At 41.8% G+C, this 19,367-nt stretch overlaps 1 protein-coding gene across 1 annotated transcript; it reads right to left on the reverse strand.

The window, feature by feature from the left end:
- Positions 1-248: 248 nt before the first annotated feature.
- LOC131243679 (geranylgeranyl transferase type-1 subunit beta-like) lies at positions 249-14,572 on the reverse strand. Its single transcript, XM_058243186.1, has 11 exons — positions 14,228-14,572; positions 13,103-13,178; positions 11,361-11,419; positions 11,140-11,279; positions 5,219-5,274; positions 5,057-5,133; positions 4,880-4,925; positions 2,541-2,665; positions 1,932-1,999; positions 1,385-1,472; positions 249-666 (listed from the first exon to the last, which is right to left on the reverse strand). Exons 1-11 carry the CDS (start codon positions 14,402-14,404, stop codon positions 520-522), a joined length of 1,059 nt encoding a protein of 352 aa, XP_058099169.1. The 5' UTR covers positions 14,405-14,572; the 3' UTR covers positions 249-519.
- Between the last annotated feature and the right edge of the window lie 4,795 nt (positions 14,573-19,367).

The following is a 19,367-nucleotide window of genomic DNA, read 5'->3' on the forward strand; positions in this document are numbered from 1 at the left end:
CCCATCTCATAAATTTCAGGCTAAACTGAGATGGTCAATGGAATTCACAGCACACATTGGAAGCAACTACAGCAAACAAATAGTGGTTTTCTGATAATCCTATCCATCCAACCACTCAATTCTACCAATCAAATACGGATCATTTGCTCTCTCTTTTTCTTTTTTCTTTTTTTCACTACCCATTTCTTAGCTGTCCATTTTTTGGCTTCTAGTGACAGCTAAGATAATCCAATCACTATTTTTGGGACTTTCCTAAAAATGGGCCAGAATGCACCCAAATGAAATTTCAATGAGATTTGTAATACAGATTTGTAATACACCTCAAAATGATAACAATAAGCGTTTTGTAATACAGTTTATGTCACAACGAAATCAATAGCTATTTGAATCTGTACTCAAATTGCATGCTGCCAATCGGATGACCATTTTCACCAACTGAATTCCATCCTCTGATGCATTTTGCTGTATTCAGCATTTGGCTGCAATCATTGTAGAAGCCTTTGGATTTGCAGAAGACGGTCACATTCCAGAGGAAAAATCAGTGGTGCCAAGCTCGACGCAGAGTGGTTTTAGCCCAGGTTCATCCAACAAGCTAAATGCACAAAACCCATAGTAGGTATGGTAGAGATCCGGCAGCTCCTTTGGGAATTTACTGAAACCACCGTACTGGTGCAGGAGAATCAATAGAATTAAAAGAAGAGCTCCAGAATGACATTAGTTACAATTGATGATCCTGGCTGATCCAATGGGTCCCACCATGGATGGAACACGGCCCAAAATCTCCAGGATGTGAAGATCCTGACCAATCTTTGGATCCTCGTTCCTATTAAATGTTTGCTGCATTTCTTAACTGTTTATGTCCCCATATGGGTTGGGGATCCAAGACACTGGTAGAAGGTTAGGATCATCCTGTCCAGGAGGTTTGGGGGGCTTGATCTATTGTGGGGCACATCAGATCAATAGCCTGGATCCCAATTGTATAGCATGGGAGTCTGAGGATGCTATTCATATCCTTACAGATAGCATAAATACAGGAATGAAAACTCTCCATACGGCACATACATGGTGTTCCAAACCATCCATTCACAGGCACAAGGATGAATGTCTTATGGACCAAAAAATAAAATAAAAAATTACAGCAATAGGACAATAGTAATCCAGCTGACAGTTTTTTGTACAACATATGTTTCACAATTAGGTTGTCCGATCGGAGTGATTTTTGGTGTAGGATCCATTTATTGAGCCTTACGATGAATGGATGGTTCAGCTCAACATACATGTACGCCACATATACAGTGTAAACCTTGGGAGGATTAAAATGGACTGCATCTACAATTAATAATAGAGCTATGACAGCAGAGAGAGAAGGTGAAGAACCATGTACCGGGGTCTGACAGGAAAGCAAAAAAGCACGCAGAGCATCCTTGTCAAAGAAGTGGTGAGCTCCTAAGATCTTCAAAACACTGCCGACCCTGAATGCCACATTGCCCTTTTTAAACATCACACCAAATGCAGCTGCAGACTCTTAGGGGCCTGTTCGGATTGATGGAATCCAAAGTGTAGATTTGGAAAGGAAAATGTCATATCTGAGGGAAACTGTGGATGAGGAAATCCATTGAAAAGAATCTAAAAAAGGTTGCTTGTTTTAGTTTCCATCATGTTCAGAGAATTGTGGAATAGTCAATGGTCAAAAAGTAAAACCGGTTTCTCAAAAAATTTGTGGAAATGAGGACAATCAAGTTTTTTGGAGGAAAGGGAAAGACCCTTTTTTGAGGAAAATCTTGGAAAAGAAAATCGTATTCCACAGGTTACTTTCTTGTCACAATGGGTGGAAAATGACAGATCTACAGAAGACATTTTCTTTTATACAGTTACTTTTGGATTCCATCAATCCAAAAGAGGCCCTTAACTTCATGGCTATGTGGGCTTACCAAAATGCATAACATGTGTCACTAGGCTTGTTGGTTCGGCCTTGAAATCCACCATCAATTGTTTGCCTCTGTAGTAGGAAAAGGGAATGGCGTAAACTTTCACATTCAAATGCTAACATCTGCAGAGGTTGTCACTAATATTAGAGTACAGAGGGCAGCAAAATGCACCCTGTCGAATTTGTATCGCAAGATCACAATATCCAACCATCTAATACATTTCAGAAATGACATCAGGTGCTTATTATGACACTTCAATCTTAAGCCTGAAAGCACAATCCATGATGAGGAAATCTATGATGTTGATTGAGAATTTGCTTGGCCTGCATTTTGGTGATTGAAATCGTCCATATTGTGGGCCACATGGGGGATTGGAGATCCCTAAAGATGGCACTCCTCGTACAATTCGGGCCTCATTAAATGCGGACTATCGGTTGCAATCATCCATTTTCATGATGCAGAAGAATCCTGCAGCTACCTTAGGAATGGTGTATCACAAAAATATTGATATCACATACTGCTTTGAGACTGACAAAAGAAGAAGAAGAAGAAGAAGAAGAAGAAGAAGAAAAGAAAGAAAGAAAGAAAACAAAAGAGGAGAAGAAAAGACACCTCTAAGCTCCACTCCAGCAACGCTGGCACGTTGATGACAGAAGATGAAATGAATTTGGATAGAATATCATCTTTGATGAATCCCATCAACCGTAGAGCTGCAACCGCACAGTAAGTCGCACCACCTGTGTTGCTAAGACAGTTATAGATAGTAAGCTTTCATACAGATGAGTTGACTTTAAACTAATAAAATCATAGGTGGTATGCTCCCACGATACCTCCCCCCCCCCCCCCCCCCCCCCCCCCCCAAAAAAAAAAAAAAAAAGATGTCAAGTTGGAAAGAAAGGGGTGTACTATTTTAGTCTATTTGATGCTTTCTTTGAAAATGCATATGCCAAAGATGTGATTCTTCACAAGCGCTCATCATTTTATTTGTTTGGGTTTTCCCAAAGTCATGATTTTATGACACAGACATCAGGAGGATTGCCTGAAAAACAAACAATCTGAACGAAGACCATACATTGTGACATCCAGATTGAAACCAGAAAAGCTGTAAATGGATCTATACACGAATAAAGACATTCCATCCCTCACTGACGTAATCACAGCAGCAATTCAAATTGCTATGTGTGTGTTTGGACTTAGGATAAGTGCCAAATTGTGCATCAGTGATAATTCCAGTGTGGCAGTTGAAATAAAGGCGTGCTTCCAGAAATATATTAAGTGCATAACTGCATTCTGCATCAGACAGTATGAGTTTTAAAAATCAGCATGAATTGCCCTCGAGCTCCCTTGTAGGACAAGAAATAAGAACGGTGGCAATTTGGGAAAATGGGCTTTCGGCGCAATGGGAGCTTAATAATTCCCCCACAGACCCTGAAATTTAAAGCAACCTCTTGCAGTTTCGGCCCCTCATACTTCGACAGAAGCTGATTCAAGCCCATGCTACAAAATTGTCAAAGCTTATCTTGACAGTGAAAGAAAATCCTCCAGTGTTAGTCATGGACATGAGGAAGAAATGGTCTATTTAAACTCGGTAGGAGAGTTCAGGAATTATCGAGTCAAAGTTAGACTGCCACTAAGGAGCAACTTGACTTGTCCAGCAATGTCACTCCAAATGGTGTTGGATTAACAGAATTGCTATATACACACCATATAAAACCTGTAAATATGAATAGAAAAGAACTCCAAAAAGAAAACATAGCCACAGAAGCTGCCAACGAGTTATTGCATCTTCGAAGTTACTTTTTTATTTCTTTTTTTCTTCTTTTTCTTCTTTTTTTTTTTTTTTTTTGTTTTGGGATCACTATCAGGGAATGAACCCTGGATCGCTCACACACACTACACAGTCTCCACCAGCTCATCTAATGAGCAGGAGACATCTTCGCAGTGAGTTTATGTGTGGAACCAACATCTTTCCATTGATATCTTTATAAAACCATTTAGTTACTTTTCTCAAGCGATAAACATGGATATATATTCATGAAGCTGTGGATGGACCCACACAGTTTAATTAATCATGACCCATGCGGACCTATCACCTATTTATCCGCAAAAAGAGGTAGGCTACAGCACTGCTTATGGGCCAAGATATAGCATGTTTTTTGGGTTAAATCTAGCGGTCTTTTCTTTCTGTTTGAATCAGACAGGTTGGAAATTTCAAGGATAGGTTTTTAGATAATCAGGAGCTGAGATGATCCTAGAATCAAGGGCTGAGATTTATCCCCAGATTTTGTTTTATGTATATACACATTTTAATGGGATTCTTACTAGAGTGATTGATATTCTTTTTGCTGGAATCTTTTTCGAGAAGGGTTTTCTCTTTTTCCATAGCTGTGATTTCTTGAAGTTTATCCAAGAGGTACCCTCCTTATGGTGCTTCTCCATTAATCTCTTTTAGTGAATTTTGGATTGTTTTTCTCAAGTTTAAGGTGAATCAGATGACTCATCCATACAACAGCCCCTTGTTTGCACCATATATGTACATAAATGAGCCTTGCCAATCCCACATGAGTGCAGGACCCAGCCATCATAACAGCAGCGCATGTGCCAAGATGTACGAGATTGAAGCCATCCAACAGGTTGGTCCACTGTGTAGATGACCTGGCCAAAAAATCAGGCTGCTCCACTCATTAGGTCAATTACAATGCAAAAACCAAATGGACGGTTAAAAAACAAAATCAGCCAAGTTTCCTTAGTCATATTTTGTATAACGTCGCCACCTGATGAGTGGACATGCCTAATTTTTGGGACAGAACATCTACAAGCTGGAACCAACCAATTATTGCATTAAAAACCAATATTTGAAACATGAACGACAACCAATTTCTGCACTAAAAAACGCAATAGTTGAAATATGTAAGTCGCGTGATAATATGGACTTTGCAGTATCTACTTACCATGAGATTCTGAGCCCGGAACTAAGCCAAAACCACCATCATATGACTGCAAATGACAGCTGGAATATTTAGTGTAGATGCATGACAAACCCAACATCTTTGAAAGGCATTTTATCAGGAAAAATGGTGGCAGCATAGAGCGGAAAAATCACAAAAGAAGGAGCACTAGCCACAGACCTGGCAATTGAGTATATATTCGTTGGCTTTCTTTCTGTCCATTCCACTCCAATTATTTAACATAGAACAGATGGCAGCTGAAACATCGATGGAGCCTAATGACATTTGGGAGAAGTATATCTCATATGCATTAATGAAATGATATATGCACGAATTTCTTACCAGCACAGTATATAAATCGGAGGTCCTTCTCTGCCCCTGTATGAATGGGCATAAAGCTGCCAAATGTATTAAATTAAGATCAAAAGCTAAGATATAAAATTAAAATCAATACAAACAAACCCTGTGTATTATATTACAAATATTTTTTATGGTGTGCATTTATTATATTCTAGGGGTGTGGCACATGCAACGCACGTGGGCATGGAGAGAGGTGTGGCGAGAGGAAGGAAGAGAGAAATAGAGGAGAGAAAAATCCACGCCTAGAGGGCAGAGAAAGTCGGTCGAGGCTTTCTGCAGGTAAAATACAAGCCATTGGCTGGCTTTTGTGGAAGAAATCTGAGCCATCTGTCAAACACCAGCCACATTTTCAAGTTCTTGAAATATCCCTAGCTTTACTTAAAAGGTCTTTCAAGTTCTCGAAATATTCAATGTTCTATGCCCTCTGGAAGTAATTGCAGGGGCAAAATTGGCAAAACACTACTCGTGTTATATGTAGTACAGATGATGTAAAATAAATGAAGTTCATCATAAAAATAATAATAATAATAATAATAACAGCCACCAAACACGTGAGGGGCCAAGGTAGAAAAGGACCAAGTTTGCCATCAAAATCTACTCTCCAAGACATAGGTATGTTACAAGAACACTTCACAGCTTGAAAATTTGCCCTGTCGGGTACATGTGTTGATGCAGGAATTATGGAAACCCTGGGATCATAAGTCATAATGGTTCCTCCATCTCAGCATTACCGTAAATGCTTTAAAACTTTATGTATGAATATATAAGCAAATGTGAGAGAGGGTGAAATCCTCTCCATTTCCACTTGGAATCAGGAACCAGTGCAAAACAAGCTTGATGGGTTCATTTCCAAATGCTTGCATCATCTCCAGGATCAAGAATTGAAGCCTGTTTGGATTTAGGCATAGTTGCATCGTGGTTAACATCTATGGCATGTTGTTGTCAATGCTAGTTGACAAACACCATGGATCATAGACAAGATAGATTGTGGAACATGTAGGGAATTAAAGTTTAATTGGTAGCACACATAGAAGTGCACATTGGCACATGTATCACATTTTTTAGTTCTTGAAGATTGATAGAGATACATATGCACATGTGGGATGCTTGGACAACCGCACACATGGCACATTGAAACATGTCATGCATGTGTATGGATAAATATGATCCTCATGTCCACTGAAACTACAAAGTGCCATTAACAAGTAGTTCCACTTCTCCACAGGAGACACATTCCATGGTCTAGTGGTTACACTACACATCCATGATTACTTGTCCAAAAGTGCATTGATTCCCATGCACACGGGGGGTTGACAAACCATGAACATTAACGGTTGTCCATGACGACTGGTTGAGACACAACTTTGCCCAAATCCAAACAGCCCGTTAAAGCATCATTCCATTAAGAGAGCGAAATCCTCCAATTCGTCTTCTTTGCAGTTCCTTCTATAAGTAATGTTCTAAACTAGCTAAAGTTAAAATAATAATAATAATAATAAATGTTCTAAACTAGCTTGCTCCCCAACTCTTCATTGCATTCTTGCACAAGGGATTCCTCAGTAGAAGCCTCCCAATAGAGGCTAGGGAAATGGATGTCATAGAAACATTCGCACCCAAATGTCTACCTAGCATCCAACCTTTCAGTCACCCACAATCTCACCTCTATCCCTCTTCTTTACTTTGAATCTCACCTTTATCCCTCTTCTTCACTTTGAATCTAGTTCCTGTGGACAAAAATTTTGATCAATAAGTTCGAGGAACTTGGGTTTCCATGCTTCAGAACCAAATCTACTTCCTCTAGAAACGGAAGTTCTTTGAACTTATTGACCACAATCTTTGTCCATAGCACTTTGTTCGTCTCCAACCCCTTGCTGCCATTCACAAAGAACCCCCTTCTCTCCATGATTCTCCCACACCAAGACAGCCTTCTTTTTGCTTGCTTGAACTTCACTTGATTGTGTGGAATTTATGTTTCTCTCCCTTGCCTTCACAATCTTAATCTCTTGAGATTAGTCTCACAAGCTTCGGTAGCACATCCAATCACCAATAATTCTACAAGAATTCCCAAGCATTAATAGTTACTAATAGTCCAAGCTTCACCGGAGTGCACTACAAAGGGTGAAATTAAGGTTTGGAATCAGTATGTCACATGATGCATCATTCACCACCGATACCGCTATATATCGCCATGTATTGGGCTGTTCCAAGCTGATATGGGACTGATACACCCGTATCATTCATGGTCAATACCGGTACATATCAAGTGAAATGTACCGATTTCAGACGATACGTTGAAATGGCAAATATAGGATATGGGGATGAAATGGTTGCTAGAGCTAAGGACAGAAAGACATGGGTGTGGATGGGATCAATGGCATTGTGATGCAAGATATGAAAATTAGATATGACGTGCAAGATTTTAGGCTTTAGATCATAATAATTTAGAAACAATCACAATAATTCCACATCCCACATAAAGTCAAGCATTCAACAAGGGGAATCTACAAGAGTGAAAGCCTACACATGTTAGGGTTGAATCAATTAAAAATTATAGACCAAACAATGCTCGAAGGATAGTAGATTCATCCACACATGCAAATAATTATTTTCCAATACAAGGGATTTTCACGTTTCAATTCGGGAAAACCAAAGGTTTCAAAAGTGGAATAGAACTTGGGGATTTGAGATGATCTAGGGTTAGGGTTATAGAAACAAGGCGAAAGAGGAATAAAATAGAGACGAGAGGGAATCTGTGACCAACCCGCACGTGTGGACAGCAAACCGGCCTGACGCACGTGCGTGGATGGTGGCCCACACGTGTGCGGGGCCCACGAATCTGGAATCGACCAGATAGGGCCTGGTCGGCCAGGGATGGGCCACCTTCCCTCCAAATTTCAGGCCAAACGGATGATCGGTTTGAATACGATGCTCCACCGAAGTTTCAGCCCTCCTGCAGGGCCACATTCTGAAAATCTGTTGTATGAGAAAAATTAGCTGCAAACGTGGGTGGATTTGACGAGGGGATGGTTGTAGGAGATGAGGAATATGGAAGGTAGGAAATGGGGGCGATTTGGGATGAGTATGGCTTCGCACCACGATAGAGCCCGTCGAAGAATAAAGGGTTTCGCACCTACATAGGTTTCCACAACTCAGAGAATTAGAGAAGCAGGAAAACGCATAATTTTATTAATTATCTTCAATGAAAAAAACCTACAAGGGGTTGCCTATTTATAAGAAAAACATATACCCCAAAAGTTGCGCCATGTGCGCATACTATTAATTAAAGACAAAATAATCAAAAATAATAACTAATTAATGCAATTTAAACCGTTCATGATGTTCCTAATAACGGTAATAAGCAAAACTCAAAGTCTTAGGTCACCTAGGGTAGTGGGCCACGATCATGAGATCCAATGATGGGATCCACATGATGATCGGGTCTACCCCAAGAAACCAAAACACAATCTTCTAACTAGGAAGTCCTCTATGGATGTCGTCATCGATTCAGTTCGAAGGCGGGGCCCTCCTTGCATACGTGCGTAAGGGGGGCATGCGTATGTGCGAGATGTCCCCATCACATTGGTTTGGTTTTCTCTGGTTTTAGAAGAAACTTCTTTTCCATTGTAGTCATCATCACCATCATAGCCCTGCCCCGACTTAGTTGGGGTCGCTTTTCATGTTTTGCATGCCCATCCAACATCGACCATGGTCCTTTTCATGGGATGGGGACTGGGTGGCGTGCTGCTACCAAATGGAACCTCTTCTAAAAGTTTTTGAAGATGGACCAAACAAAAAGATCTGGGAAATGCACAGCCATGACAATTCATCAATATAAAATCACTATTTCCGAAACTTACACAATAAGGCGTACGCTCATTTATCAAGGAAAATTGAAGCTCTACTTCCTTGTCACCTATGCTAGTAAATAGAAATGCTAACTAGCCAATCTGATGAATGCTCACCAAAACAAATGTTACACTATTAACAAAAAGGAGTTCTTGTACAAAGCTAAGCAGAATGAAATGGAACATTTCGCTTAGACCTGCAATCATGGATTTAAATATCATCTGAAATGTAGTCGAAACAGAATCGGTGGAGAATGAAACAAATCATTGGAGTCACACTCAGAACAAGAATGAGATCGACCAGAGTGGAGGTTTTTTTTTTTTTTTTTTTGAATGATTTCGACTAGAGTTGTGGGTGTTTTTGTATGGCTCGATGATTTTGTTGTTTATATCTGTAGGAAATTCTCTTTGATGATGATAAAAAATAAAAAATAATAATACAAGAATTTGACGCAAATTTGGTCGTGCACTACTCTTTCATTAACCAGATTTGGTCTCAAATCCTTCTTGCGTTTCGTATTTCCTGGTGTTTCCCGACCTCAACTGGCTCTCTTCTGAAGGCGTGGCATGGCGTTCGTTTTGGTATCCAAAGAACTCCTATCTGGAGAATAGCCCTTTTGGTTGTCTGGTGGTAGGGGTGTACACGAACCAAGCTAGCTCGATTAGCTCACTCGACTCAACTCGAAAAAGCTCGATTCAACTCGGTTCGAAGCTGAGTTCGAGCCGAGTCAAGTTGATTTTTTTAGCTCGAAAATGAGTTTGAGCCGAGTTCGAGCAGGCCCCAGCTCGACTCAACTCGGATCGAATCCAACTCGAATCGAACTCGGATCGAACCAGTTCTATGACTTGGTTACTTTGCCATTGATGTTGCTCACCAAGTGTTTGATAAAATGACTCAACAAAGTGTGGCTGGTGGCAAGGAAGGTATGTACATGAAACAAATACCCTTTTTTTGTTGGTTTTTCTTGGTTTTTATGTTGCTTAGAAGGTATTTGATAAAATACCTGTAAAACCATTGCTTTTGTTTCACATACAGAGGGATTTTGAAGGTGCAGTCTAGGTGTTTGTGGAAATGCTTCGATGGCGAACTCGGCCCAAGCTGGCCCGAGCTGCTGACCGAACCAAGCTGAGCTGGCCAGTCAGGCTCGAGGACCAAGCTGAGCCAAGTTCGAGCCGAGGTCAGCTAGTGGCCGAGCCGAGTCGAGCTGAGGCCAGCTCGACTCGATTCGACTCGATGTACACCCTTATCTAGTGGATTGTCTGGGAAGGGAGAAATGGCAGATGTTTTAGAGACAAATCTAATTCCGCAGCGTCCCTAGTGTGCAGAGTTAAGCAGTTTATTGTAGAATGGGCTGCTAGCGTAGACAAGCTTAAGGGTTGTAATCTCCTTTTCCTTGGAGCCTAGTCAGCCAGCTACTGTGTTTGTTTTTGTTTCTTGTTTCTGTTTTGTATTCTCCTTTTTCCTTTTAATATAATTTTCGTGACTCTTCAAAGAAAAAAAAAAAGAAGAAGAAGAATTTGAGGCATAGCGTAGATTACACTGGGAGCTTGGGCCCACTTGTATGGTTGCTTGAGCAGAGAATGTTTCCTCTAAATCAAGATATTTTGAAACCATACAACTTGTACATAAAGCAATCCAGAACCACAGAGAAAAGGAAACACAGAAGAAGACGAAGAAGATCGGTAGTTACAAATTCAGAAAAGATCAAATACGGGCTTTATAAATGTACGCAAACTTTCACATATAGCCTCATCTTTCCTACAACACGTCACTTGTGTAGGATATCTGAGCCATGCAAAAGGTGGGTTGCAACGTGAAGATCGTCTTGGGACGAAAATAAGAGTGGCCTGCCTGATGTCAAAATCAATCAACAACCAATAGGCAGACTCACATGCAGGTGCAGCTGCCTAAAGAGCAGATCAGCCTGATTTTCATAACAGGAAATCTTCATAGTGCAGCCTATCTTTTCTGCTGTTCGGATGTCCTTCACGAATAGCACGTTGGTGGGAAACATTGGAACAGCGCCTGCATGTGATAATTTCTCATTACAAACATACCTCCCATCAGGCTGTTGCAGGTGTTTCATCGAGACCACGATTGACTCCGAATCAATACTCAACAAGTCATAACCGACCATCTTCAATATGGCTAGTGCACAGTATGTACTTGCTAAGTGGCTATCATTGCGACTCGAAACCTGTCCATGTTACAACATAAAATAGGCTCTAGATAATGTATTAAAAAAATCTCAATATGAAAGTTCACTTCCAATTCATACCCCGACATCATGTGCTTGAAATTGAGAAGTTCTTGAGCTATGAAATCCATAGAATTCTCCTAAAACAGACCAATAACTCATCAGCATCAGTACATAGTATGCTAATACATTAAACTGAAATGCTATTTTGATGCAAGCTTGAGGTTTGCGAAGCCCGCACGTGTGTACAGGTCAGCTGATAGAGATGCGACCACATGTGCTAGCATGGCACACATGAAAAATCCAAGCCCTTCATCATGTGGACCTCACCTAGTAGACAACACTGCCGAAAGATAAAGTTCGTCCACTCAGTAAGTGTGCCATGGTATTAGAAATAAGTGGGCGAGTTAGAAAACTTCGGGTGATTTTTTTCCTCATCCGCACATTTGTTTACTTAATGGTGGCCTACCAGATCTAGTGGACCAATCTGATTCCTGGCATAGGAAATCTACATGGTGGTACCCTTCTGATGGATGACTTGGATGGTCCACATGTATGCCACGTTGGCATATGTGGTAGCATGTGCATTAGTTCACTTTTAAATGGTATGCGCCTAGCGAGGCTCTGAAAGCTTCCTAGAATTCATGTGAGTTCCAAGCATGGCCACATATGATCGCAGGGAACCATTTGATAGGAGGGGTCCACCATGATTGAACATGGATCCAGTACACCCCAACCAGGTGTTTACCTCAACCTACTGGCTTCAGTACATCCTACTCTGCTTAATTCATTCATTTAGCGCAAGGCGTCAACGCTTCCTCTCTCTGCTTCATTCCATAAGGCGAGTGCTAGCCTAAAGCCCAGCAAACAACGGCTTCAAAGCTTATTACTAAGGTAAAATGAACTAGCACGCCTGAATTTAGTCTTTTTTTTTTCCTGGGTCATGTGCAATATATGGTGGGTTCCTCCTATCCAATGGTCTTTATTGATCATAAGTACACTAGGCTGACTAAGCTCTACATGGAAATTTTGCCATAATAAGGTATAGAGAATCCGCATTGTATCATAGCTCCTATGACCATTGATTTGGTGGGTCACCACATAACTGGCCAAAAGCCAAAAAGTCACAATGATCAGCCAACCCTATCTAGCTGTTACAAACTGTGCATGTTGAATCTGGACAATTGCCCTTTTTTCATCCGGCATCAAGTGAACTGTCCATTTACAGGCCACCAATTGGTCGGCTACCATTGTCCATTCACCTTGATCTTTAGGCTGTGGTCCATCCAGATGACGGTCCATAAAATCCAAGGTCTAGCTCACCAAAGATGTGCCCAATGTATGGTGGAGAGGCTTAGGTGCCCACTCTAGAGTAGTCCAGGTATAAAATCATAGAAAACAAATAGGAATTATATCATACACAGCTCCTGTCTTTGTATGGTCTACGTGGTTCAAAATTCTGGCACGTGGGCATATGGCTGGACAATCCAGACCATTATTCCATTGTATCCTTCCACGGATGGACTGTGCCCCAATAACCTCCCAGATTGGAACATCCCAGTGACCAGTCTTGGACCTTCTTTCAGTTGAACACGGAACATCATCGCATTTCTCTTTCTTAACCATCTATTTGTAGACCACAAAATTAAGTCAAAATCATCCCATCGAGCAGATTTCTGGGGCATTGTCCACCCATGGTGAAGCACAGCAGATCAACAGTCTAGACCCCTGAATGACAAACTTCGCTCATCAAAATAAAAAATCAGCCAAAAAATGTGCAAAGAAGCAGGCCACACATCATACAATTCATCCACAATAGTTACCATTTTCTAATTCAGACTCATTCGAAGGATGTTCTTGTAAAGATAATACCCAATTGACGACTCCGTCTTTATCGATCTGAATTATCGTAAAAAAAAATAATAATGTGGTAAAATTCAGTACTCTATAACAATATAAAGTAAGAAATATTAGATATATTTTCTCAAGGCCGGATCCACTGCAAAGCCTGCTAGGTAATGCGTAACCTACAATTACGGGTCCACCAAGAAACATGCATGACATCCAATCCATCCATCATGTGCCCCCACCCTCGGCCTCATGTTCTCCTCGGCAGCCAAAAATTCAAGCCCATTCAAAACTCAGGTGGGTCACCCCACAAAGAACAGTTGGGATGGGTATGCCCACCATTTAAAATCTTCCAGATTATGTGGGGTCAACCTTATTTTGTATATGCCATCCAATCCATTCAGAGGATGTGCCCCACCAGGATGACTGGACTGACGAGAACTCAGGCCATTCCAAAACCTAGATGAGACCCACCACGCAATTTTCGAGTTTTTGGGCACGATTTTGGATCGGCCAGATTTCGAGTTTTTGGGCCCGATTTTGGATCGGCCAGATTTTGGGCACCACAGAGAACATGAGGAGACACACATGATGGATGGATTGAATGTCATTCACACACCTAGTGGGTCTTGCACATCGCATTGGAATCTACAAAAAGCTTTGTAACGGATCCAGCCCCATCTTTTCTCATTGGGAATTTGGATGCCTGTAAATGATTTACGGGTAAATGATTTACAGTCTGTGTTTGGATGCTGAAAAATGCCTGTAAATCATATACAGCTTTCAGCCCCATTTGATTTACAGGCAAAAAGCTGTGGCTCTCCATTTACAGCCTAATGAAGAAAGATTGGCGCTCCATTTACAGGACTTAAACAATTTACAGGCTATCCAAACACAGACAATCCTTTACAGTTTACAGCCAAACAGGAAAGGTTTTAAATGATTTACAGCACCACTTAAACCATTTACAGGCATCCAAACGACCCCTAATTGAGAAAAGCACCCTTTCTTTTCTACTTTGGTAGTAATTGCGTTGTGAAATATTTTTTTAAAAAAAGGTGTATCTATCAATTTTGAGAGAGAGGGTGAGAGAGATATACTCGATCGAGGGCGTTGAGGATGTCTAGGCCAGAGATGGCGAAGTAGGCGAGGGTGAGACGGTTGATATCTTGCTCTTGGTAGTCTGCGGGGAGGGTGTGGACCATCATTTCTAAGAAGGTAATGTGGCGATCTTTGTCGAAGGAGGAGGAGGTCAAGCCACTAGAATCCATGTCCATGCGGACTACGGCGACGGAGAGGGAGAGGGAGGGTTGCGCGAAAGAAGGGAAATGTAGATGCTGTTTTATGGATTCGTCTTGCCTCTGTCGCGAGTCGGGAACAAACGTTTGTCGCCGCCCACTGTGGCCCACATGCTGAGTGTTCCCATGATCTGAACCGTCGATGTTGTGGAATTTAAGTTATACGGGTTAACATCAATGGATCTCATTCACTTTTAAAATAAATGGTTAATATCATCACTGAGGCAAGATTGTGGGGACATAGCTTATTCGTGTTGAACAACACATAACCCAACTTTCAAATCAAATATTTAATTAATAATTATATATATAGGGAAAAGTACTATGTGCTCGAGCTGACAGGACCGTCCAATGAGGTCGAGCTGTGTGGGCCCCACCGTGATGCGTTTCGAACATCTACCCCATCAGTCAGATGCGTCATTCCATCGTGGGCCTAGGTCTCAAAAATCAAGTCAATCCGTGACTTGTGTGGGCCACACCACATACAGAAGTGGAGAGGGACCGTGCACCATTAAAACATTCATAATCATTTTTTGGGCCCATCGAGATGTGGTTTGCAAATCCAGCCCATCCATTATGTGTGTCCCACTTGGATGAGGGTTCAGACCAAGTTTCAACAGCATTCAAAACTCATGTGGGCCCCACCAAGTGCTTTTATATGTTTTAACGGTGTCTTCATATAATTTAAGATGGCATGGCCCACCTGAGTTCCATATACGGCTGATTTTTGAGATATCCCATAATTTAAAGGGGACCCATCAAATGCACAGTGTTGATGGTCGACACGCATCACGGGGGGCCCATACAACTCAACCTCACGAGAGCTTATCGTGAGGCCGAGCGCATAGTACCTTTTCCCATATATATATATATATGGTAATAGAGGTATCTTGTTGTTGGTGTAGAAAGAGGGCTTGGGCAAGTGGCTAAGTGTAGGCTATACTTCTTAAACAAGTTGAACACACATTGAGTCTGTTTAAGCGAGTGACCAATGAGAGAAAAAAGAGCTCCGGCCCAATAAGTTGAATAAAAAAAGGAAATGGTAAGAAAAAAACAAACAGCATAAGATAGTTTTAACTTTTATTTATTTATTTTTAAATATTATATATATATATATATATAGAGAGAGAGAGAGAGTCATGCTCCCCTGCGCACCTACACACGTGCGCACCTTTGCACATGTACCATGGTGTCTAATATGAACGGTCCATGTGATGCGGAATCCCATAAAATCCCATGTGACAAATTTTCACCCCGATTTAATATTCTAGTGGGCCATAGCAAAGAGAAATGCAAATCAAGGGAGGAAACTGTTTTCATTTTTCATGGCCCATCAAAGTTTTAGATCAAAGTAAAACTTGGGCTCGGGGGTTTTCAGGAGGTGCTGCTTCACATGAACGGTTCAAATTTTGGATCCACATCACGTATGATGGGTTCTCAAAAAAGTTCGTACGTAATACGTACGAACTGGTTCGCAGGTGAGCGTTTCCATGTATATATATTGTAACATCCTGGATTTTCACTGTTTTGGATTTCCAAAAAAATCCATCATTTTTTTTAAATTTAATTAACCTAAATACTACTTAATAACCATTAGCACTCAATGTCAGTGTATACAGGGGTGGTACCAGTAAAGAATCGCACAAGTCCGATTAATCAGCCGTAAAAAGCCAATGAATCTGCCCGATCACTTGAACATCAGGTGTAGTGTAACGTCGCGCCTAACCAGAACAGTGTCCTGGGGCGTCCACATAGGATTTGTCACATGATCATTCATTTAAGTCACTCATAGTGAGGTATCACAAATAAATTAGACCAAGATTAACCCAATTGAATAGACCATATGGGCCTTGATAGAACCTGGTGCTGGCCTCCAAACCAGATGACCGTTTACACTTGGCGACAGCCCGTGCGGGCTATACCGCGACACGGGAAGGTCAGAAAATTATAAAAATTTAGGGGAGCATAGATCTCATTGGGCTTGGGGACCATCGCGGACCACGGACCCAGTGGACACCCAGAAGTAGAATCTGGCACTTGCCAGATGCGCCCCACCAATGCCAGAATTGGAATCTGACATAGGTAAATAAAACTGAGATGTATGACATTTCAGCCGTTGGATTTCTTCATAATTTATGATGAGGGTCTAATATATTTTTCTCCGCCCGCCCACAAAATCTGGGTCCTGATTGTGGCACGGTGACCGTTGATCGCGAATCGGACCCGTGCGACCAAACCCCATATCCGATCGTCCCTAAATTTTGCATGGCCCTTCATCGGGCCATGGAGCACCTATCATATAAGTTTCATGGTCAGAGGGCCACGAGAACTGCCCCGGTTATCCAAACAAGCTCTAGACCGCTCGTTGGTGAACCTCTAGTTCCAAAACTATAGAATAATGTCCGTCTCATTGGGCTTGACGTCCATCGCGGGAATCGGACCTGGGTACGGTCCAGAACCGCTCAACTTGAGCCGAAGGACGAGTGCATGAGAAGTGCAAATACCCTAAAGGAAGGAGTTGGAACTTAAGTGAATTAAGTCATCCACTCTTATGCAAAGTTGAGGATTTCGGACCGTCGGTTTGCGACTAAACTTTACCCATGGAGTAAGGATATTTCCCTACTCATATCCGTATAGCTGCGGCCCTGATCGACTATCGGTGACCGTTGAACAGACTTCTTATCATATCTGTTGATCGGCGCATCCAAATGGCGGGCCGATCATATCCATACATAGATCATCATTAGGGCTAGCTATCCTACGGTGTATATTGACTTGTACACCCCATAGTGGGCCCTAGAGCTTAGAAAGACCATCTCATAGGTCTAGTATAGTAAAAACCCAACACTTGGGGCCATTGTCACCAAATCTGGCATTCTAAAAGGCCTTATTTGGGGCACCCACTCCCTCATACGAATTTGCCCTAAGGAACAAAGGGAGAGAGGAGAGAAAAATGAGAAGGAAGAGAGGAAGAAGAGAGTGAAGGTGAGAGTGAAGGTGGACCGTAGGCAAGGTGGGATCCAAGGGAGGTCAATCTTGCACCACCCTACCTCTTCTTCAAGGAAGACCCCTCCACTACCACAAGAATCATCCGTTGATCATGTAGGTAAAACTCCTCACCCCTTTTTCTTGAAATCCATGTATTGAGAAGAGATTGGCATGGATTTTAACATACAAATGCTTGCTTTAAGGATTCCGGCCGTTCAACCCCAAAAATCCATCTTCCTATGTCGTCTTTCAAGCCTCCAACAATTCATAGGTGCGGACTATTATCCTTAGGTAGCCTAGCACCAATTATAGTTGGAGTTTAATGATTTTGTTTGTTTGGTGTGTTGTATGGAATAATCTAGAAAAACCTAGGAATGACATATTGTTGGAATTGTATGAATTGCATGTTTATTTCTCTTTGATGTTAATCTTGCCTCTCTCATAATCTAGTGTATGGATGGTTACATGCTCGTGTATGGTTGATTTCTTCTTCTCATATGTGTTGCTTCATCTTGTGTATGATTTACTGCTCTTGTACATATGATTTCTCAACATGGAGGAAGTGTTAACTTCCTCACTAACCCACACCACACACCTACATTTTATTCATGATATTAATAGTTGCTTGCTAGAGAAATTTGAGTTGTATGTTGAGTAACGGGAGAATATGGTGTTGAATATATTTGATGTTACATTGGTAGTTGGCATGCTATGAGTCATTATTCCTACCCCTGGGTTGGTCAGGAATATGAGGAGAGCGAAGGTGGTTCCGTTGGTAGGACCACCTTGAGGCTAAACCCATGGGTTTGGACGAGTATGTGTGGGCGGCAGTAGTCAGGCTACATGGGTCACTTGTACCGGATGTCGTTCTGCCACATACTTACCTGAGCTCGTGCGGTTTAGTCCACTGGCTGACCCACCTAGTTGTTAACCTTGTTTGCTCACATATGTATGGAAACTGAAACACCCCACCACCGTTGTAGCCCATCAATACCGGATGGAATATTGATCCACAGTCTCGTGAGCCAGGCATGGTGGAATGGGACACTATGTCCGAGCTATCAGCCTACGCTAGGGTGACGCGCCTCCCCGTAGTGACCGCGAGCGACCCCACATTCAGCACCCCTCATATGCTTGAAGTCGGGGATGAGGGAAACCCGACGGGGTCAAGGATTGCGGGGTCTCGGCCTCACACATTGGGGGTCTTAGTCTTGCAACTAGTTCAGGGCATTTGATACGTGAGGTGTATCAGATTCCCAAATTTGCTGGATGAATGGACTTAACTAAGAACCCGATTAACATCATCATTGCATGACATTAGCTAGGTTGGTGACTCGGCAGTCGAGGTTGCACTGAGGGAGTGTTGGCATTGGTGATCGTTAGATGTTGTCGCACGAGGGAGCGTTGTGGTGAGGACATACATCATATCATCCTGCATGCATGCACATTAACAAGACTAGATAGATGTTTATGATTGATTGCTTTTCATTAAATTCTTATTATAATTGATGCTTGTTGCAACTTATAGCTAATAGCACCCACTAAGTTGATCACTCACTCCTACTCTGGGACGGTGTTTTAAAACACCAACCAGACCCGTTCATAGATGCAGGTGATATAGATTTCATGGAGCCTGACGATGTGAGCATCGAGGAGGAGAACGAGATCTCTTACTTCCAGCTGACGAACGGGCCCTCATCGGACCAGTAGATGGCACATTAGATCGCTGCGCAGAGGGCTCAGCTCTATTCTCTCTGGACATATTATTCTTTGTGATTTTGTTGGGTGACACCATGTGTGACCCTTTATTATTTTTTTTGGGTCATGTATATGTGTGTGTGTGTGTGTATATATGCTAGTTCTCTTTCATTTTCAGTAGACTTGTGTGGTTGTGCTTCATGTTTCAGGAAATTTCAGAATGCGCATTTAAACTGGATTAATCGCATATTAATGA

The sequence above is a fragment of the Magnolia sinica genome, chromosome 4 (genome assembly GCF_029962835.1).
Source record: "Magnolia sinica isolate HGM2019 chromosome 4, MsV1, whole genome shotgun sequence".
Classification (NCBI taxonomy): domain Eukaryota; kingdom Viridiplantae; phylum Streptophyta; class Magnoliopsida; order Magnoliales; family Magnoliaceae; genus Magnolia; species Magnolia sinica.

Bases quoted from the DNA above. Each gene is read 5' to 3' on its own strand.
- LOC131243679 (XM_058243186.1), bottom strand. From the start codon at position 14,404: ATGGACATGGATTCTAGTGGCTTGACCTCCTCCTCCTTCGACAAAGAT. The intron at 2,666-4,879 runs GTAAGTAGATAC...TTAGCAACACAG, and splicing joins TCCGGGCTCAGAATCTCATG to GTGGTGCGACTTACTGTGCG. The intron at 667-1,384 runs GTACATGGTTCT...CTCCTGCACCAG, and splicing joins TGCTTTCCTGTCAGACCCCG to TACGGTGGTTTCAGTAAATT.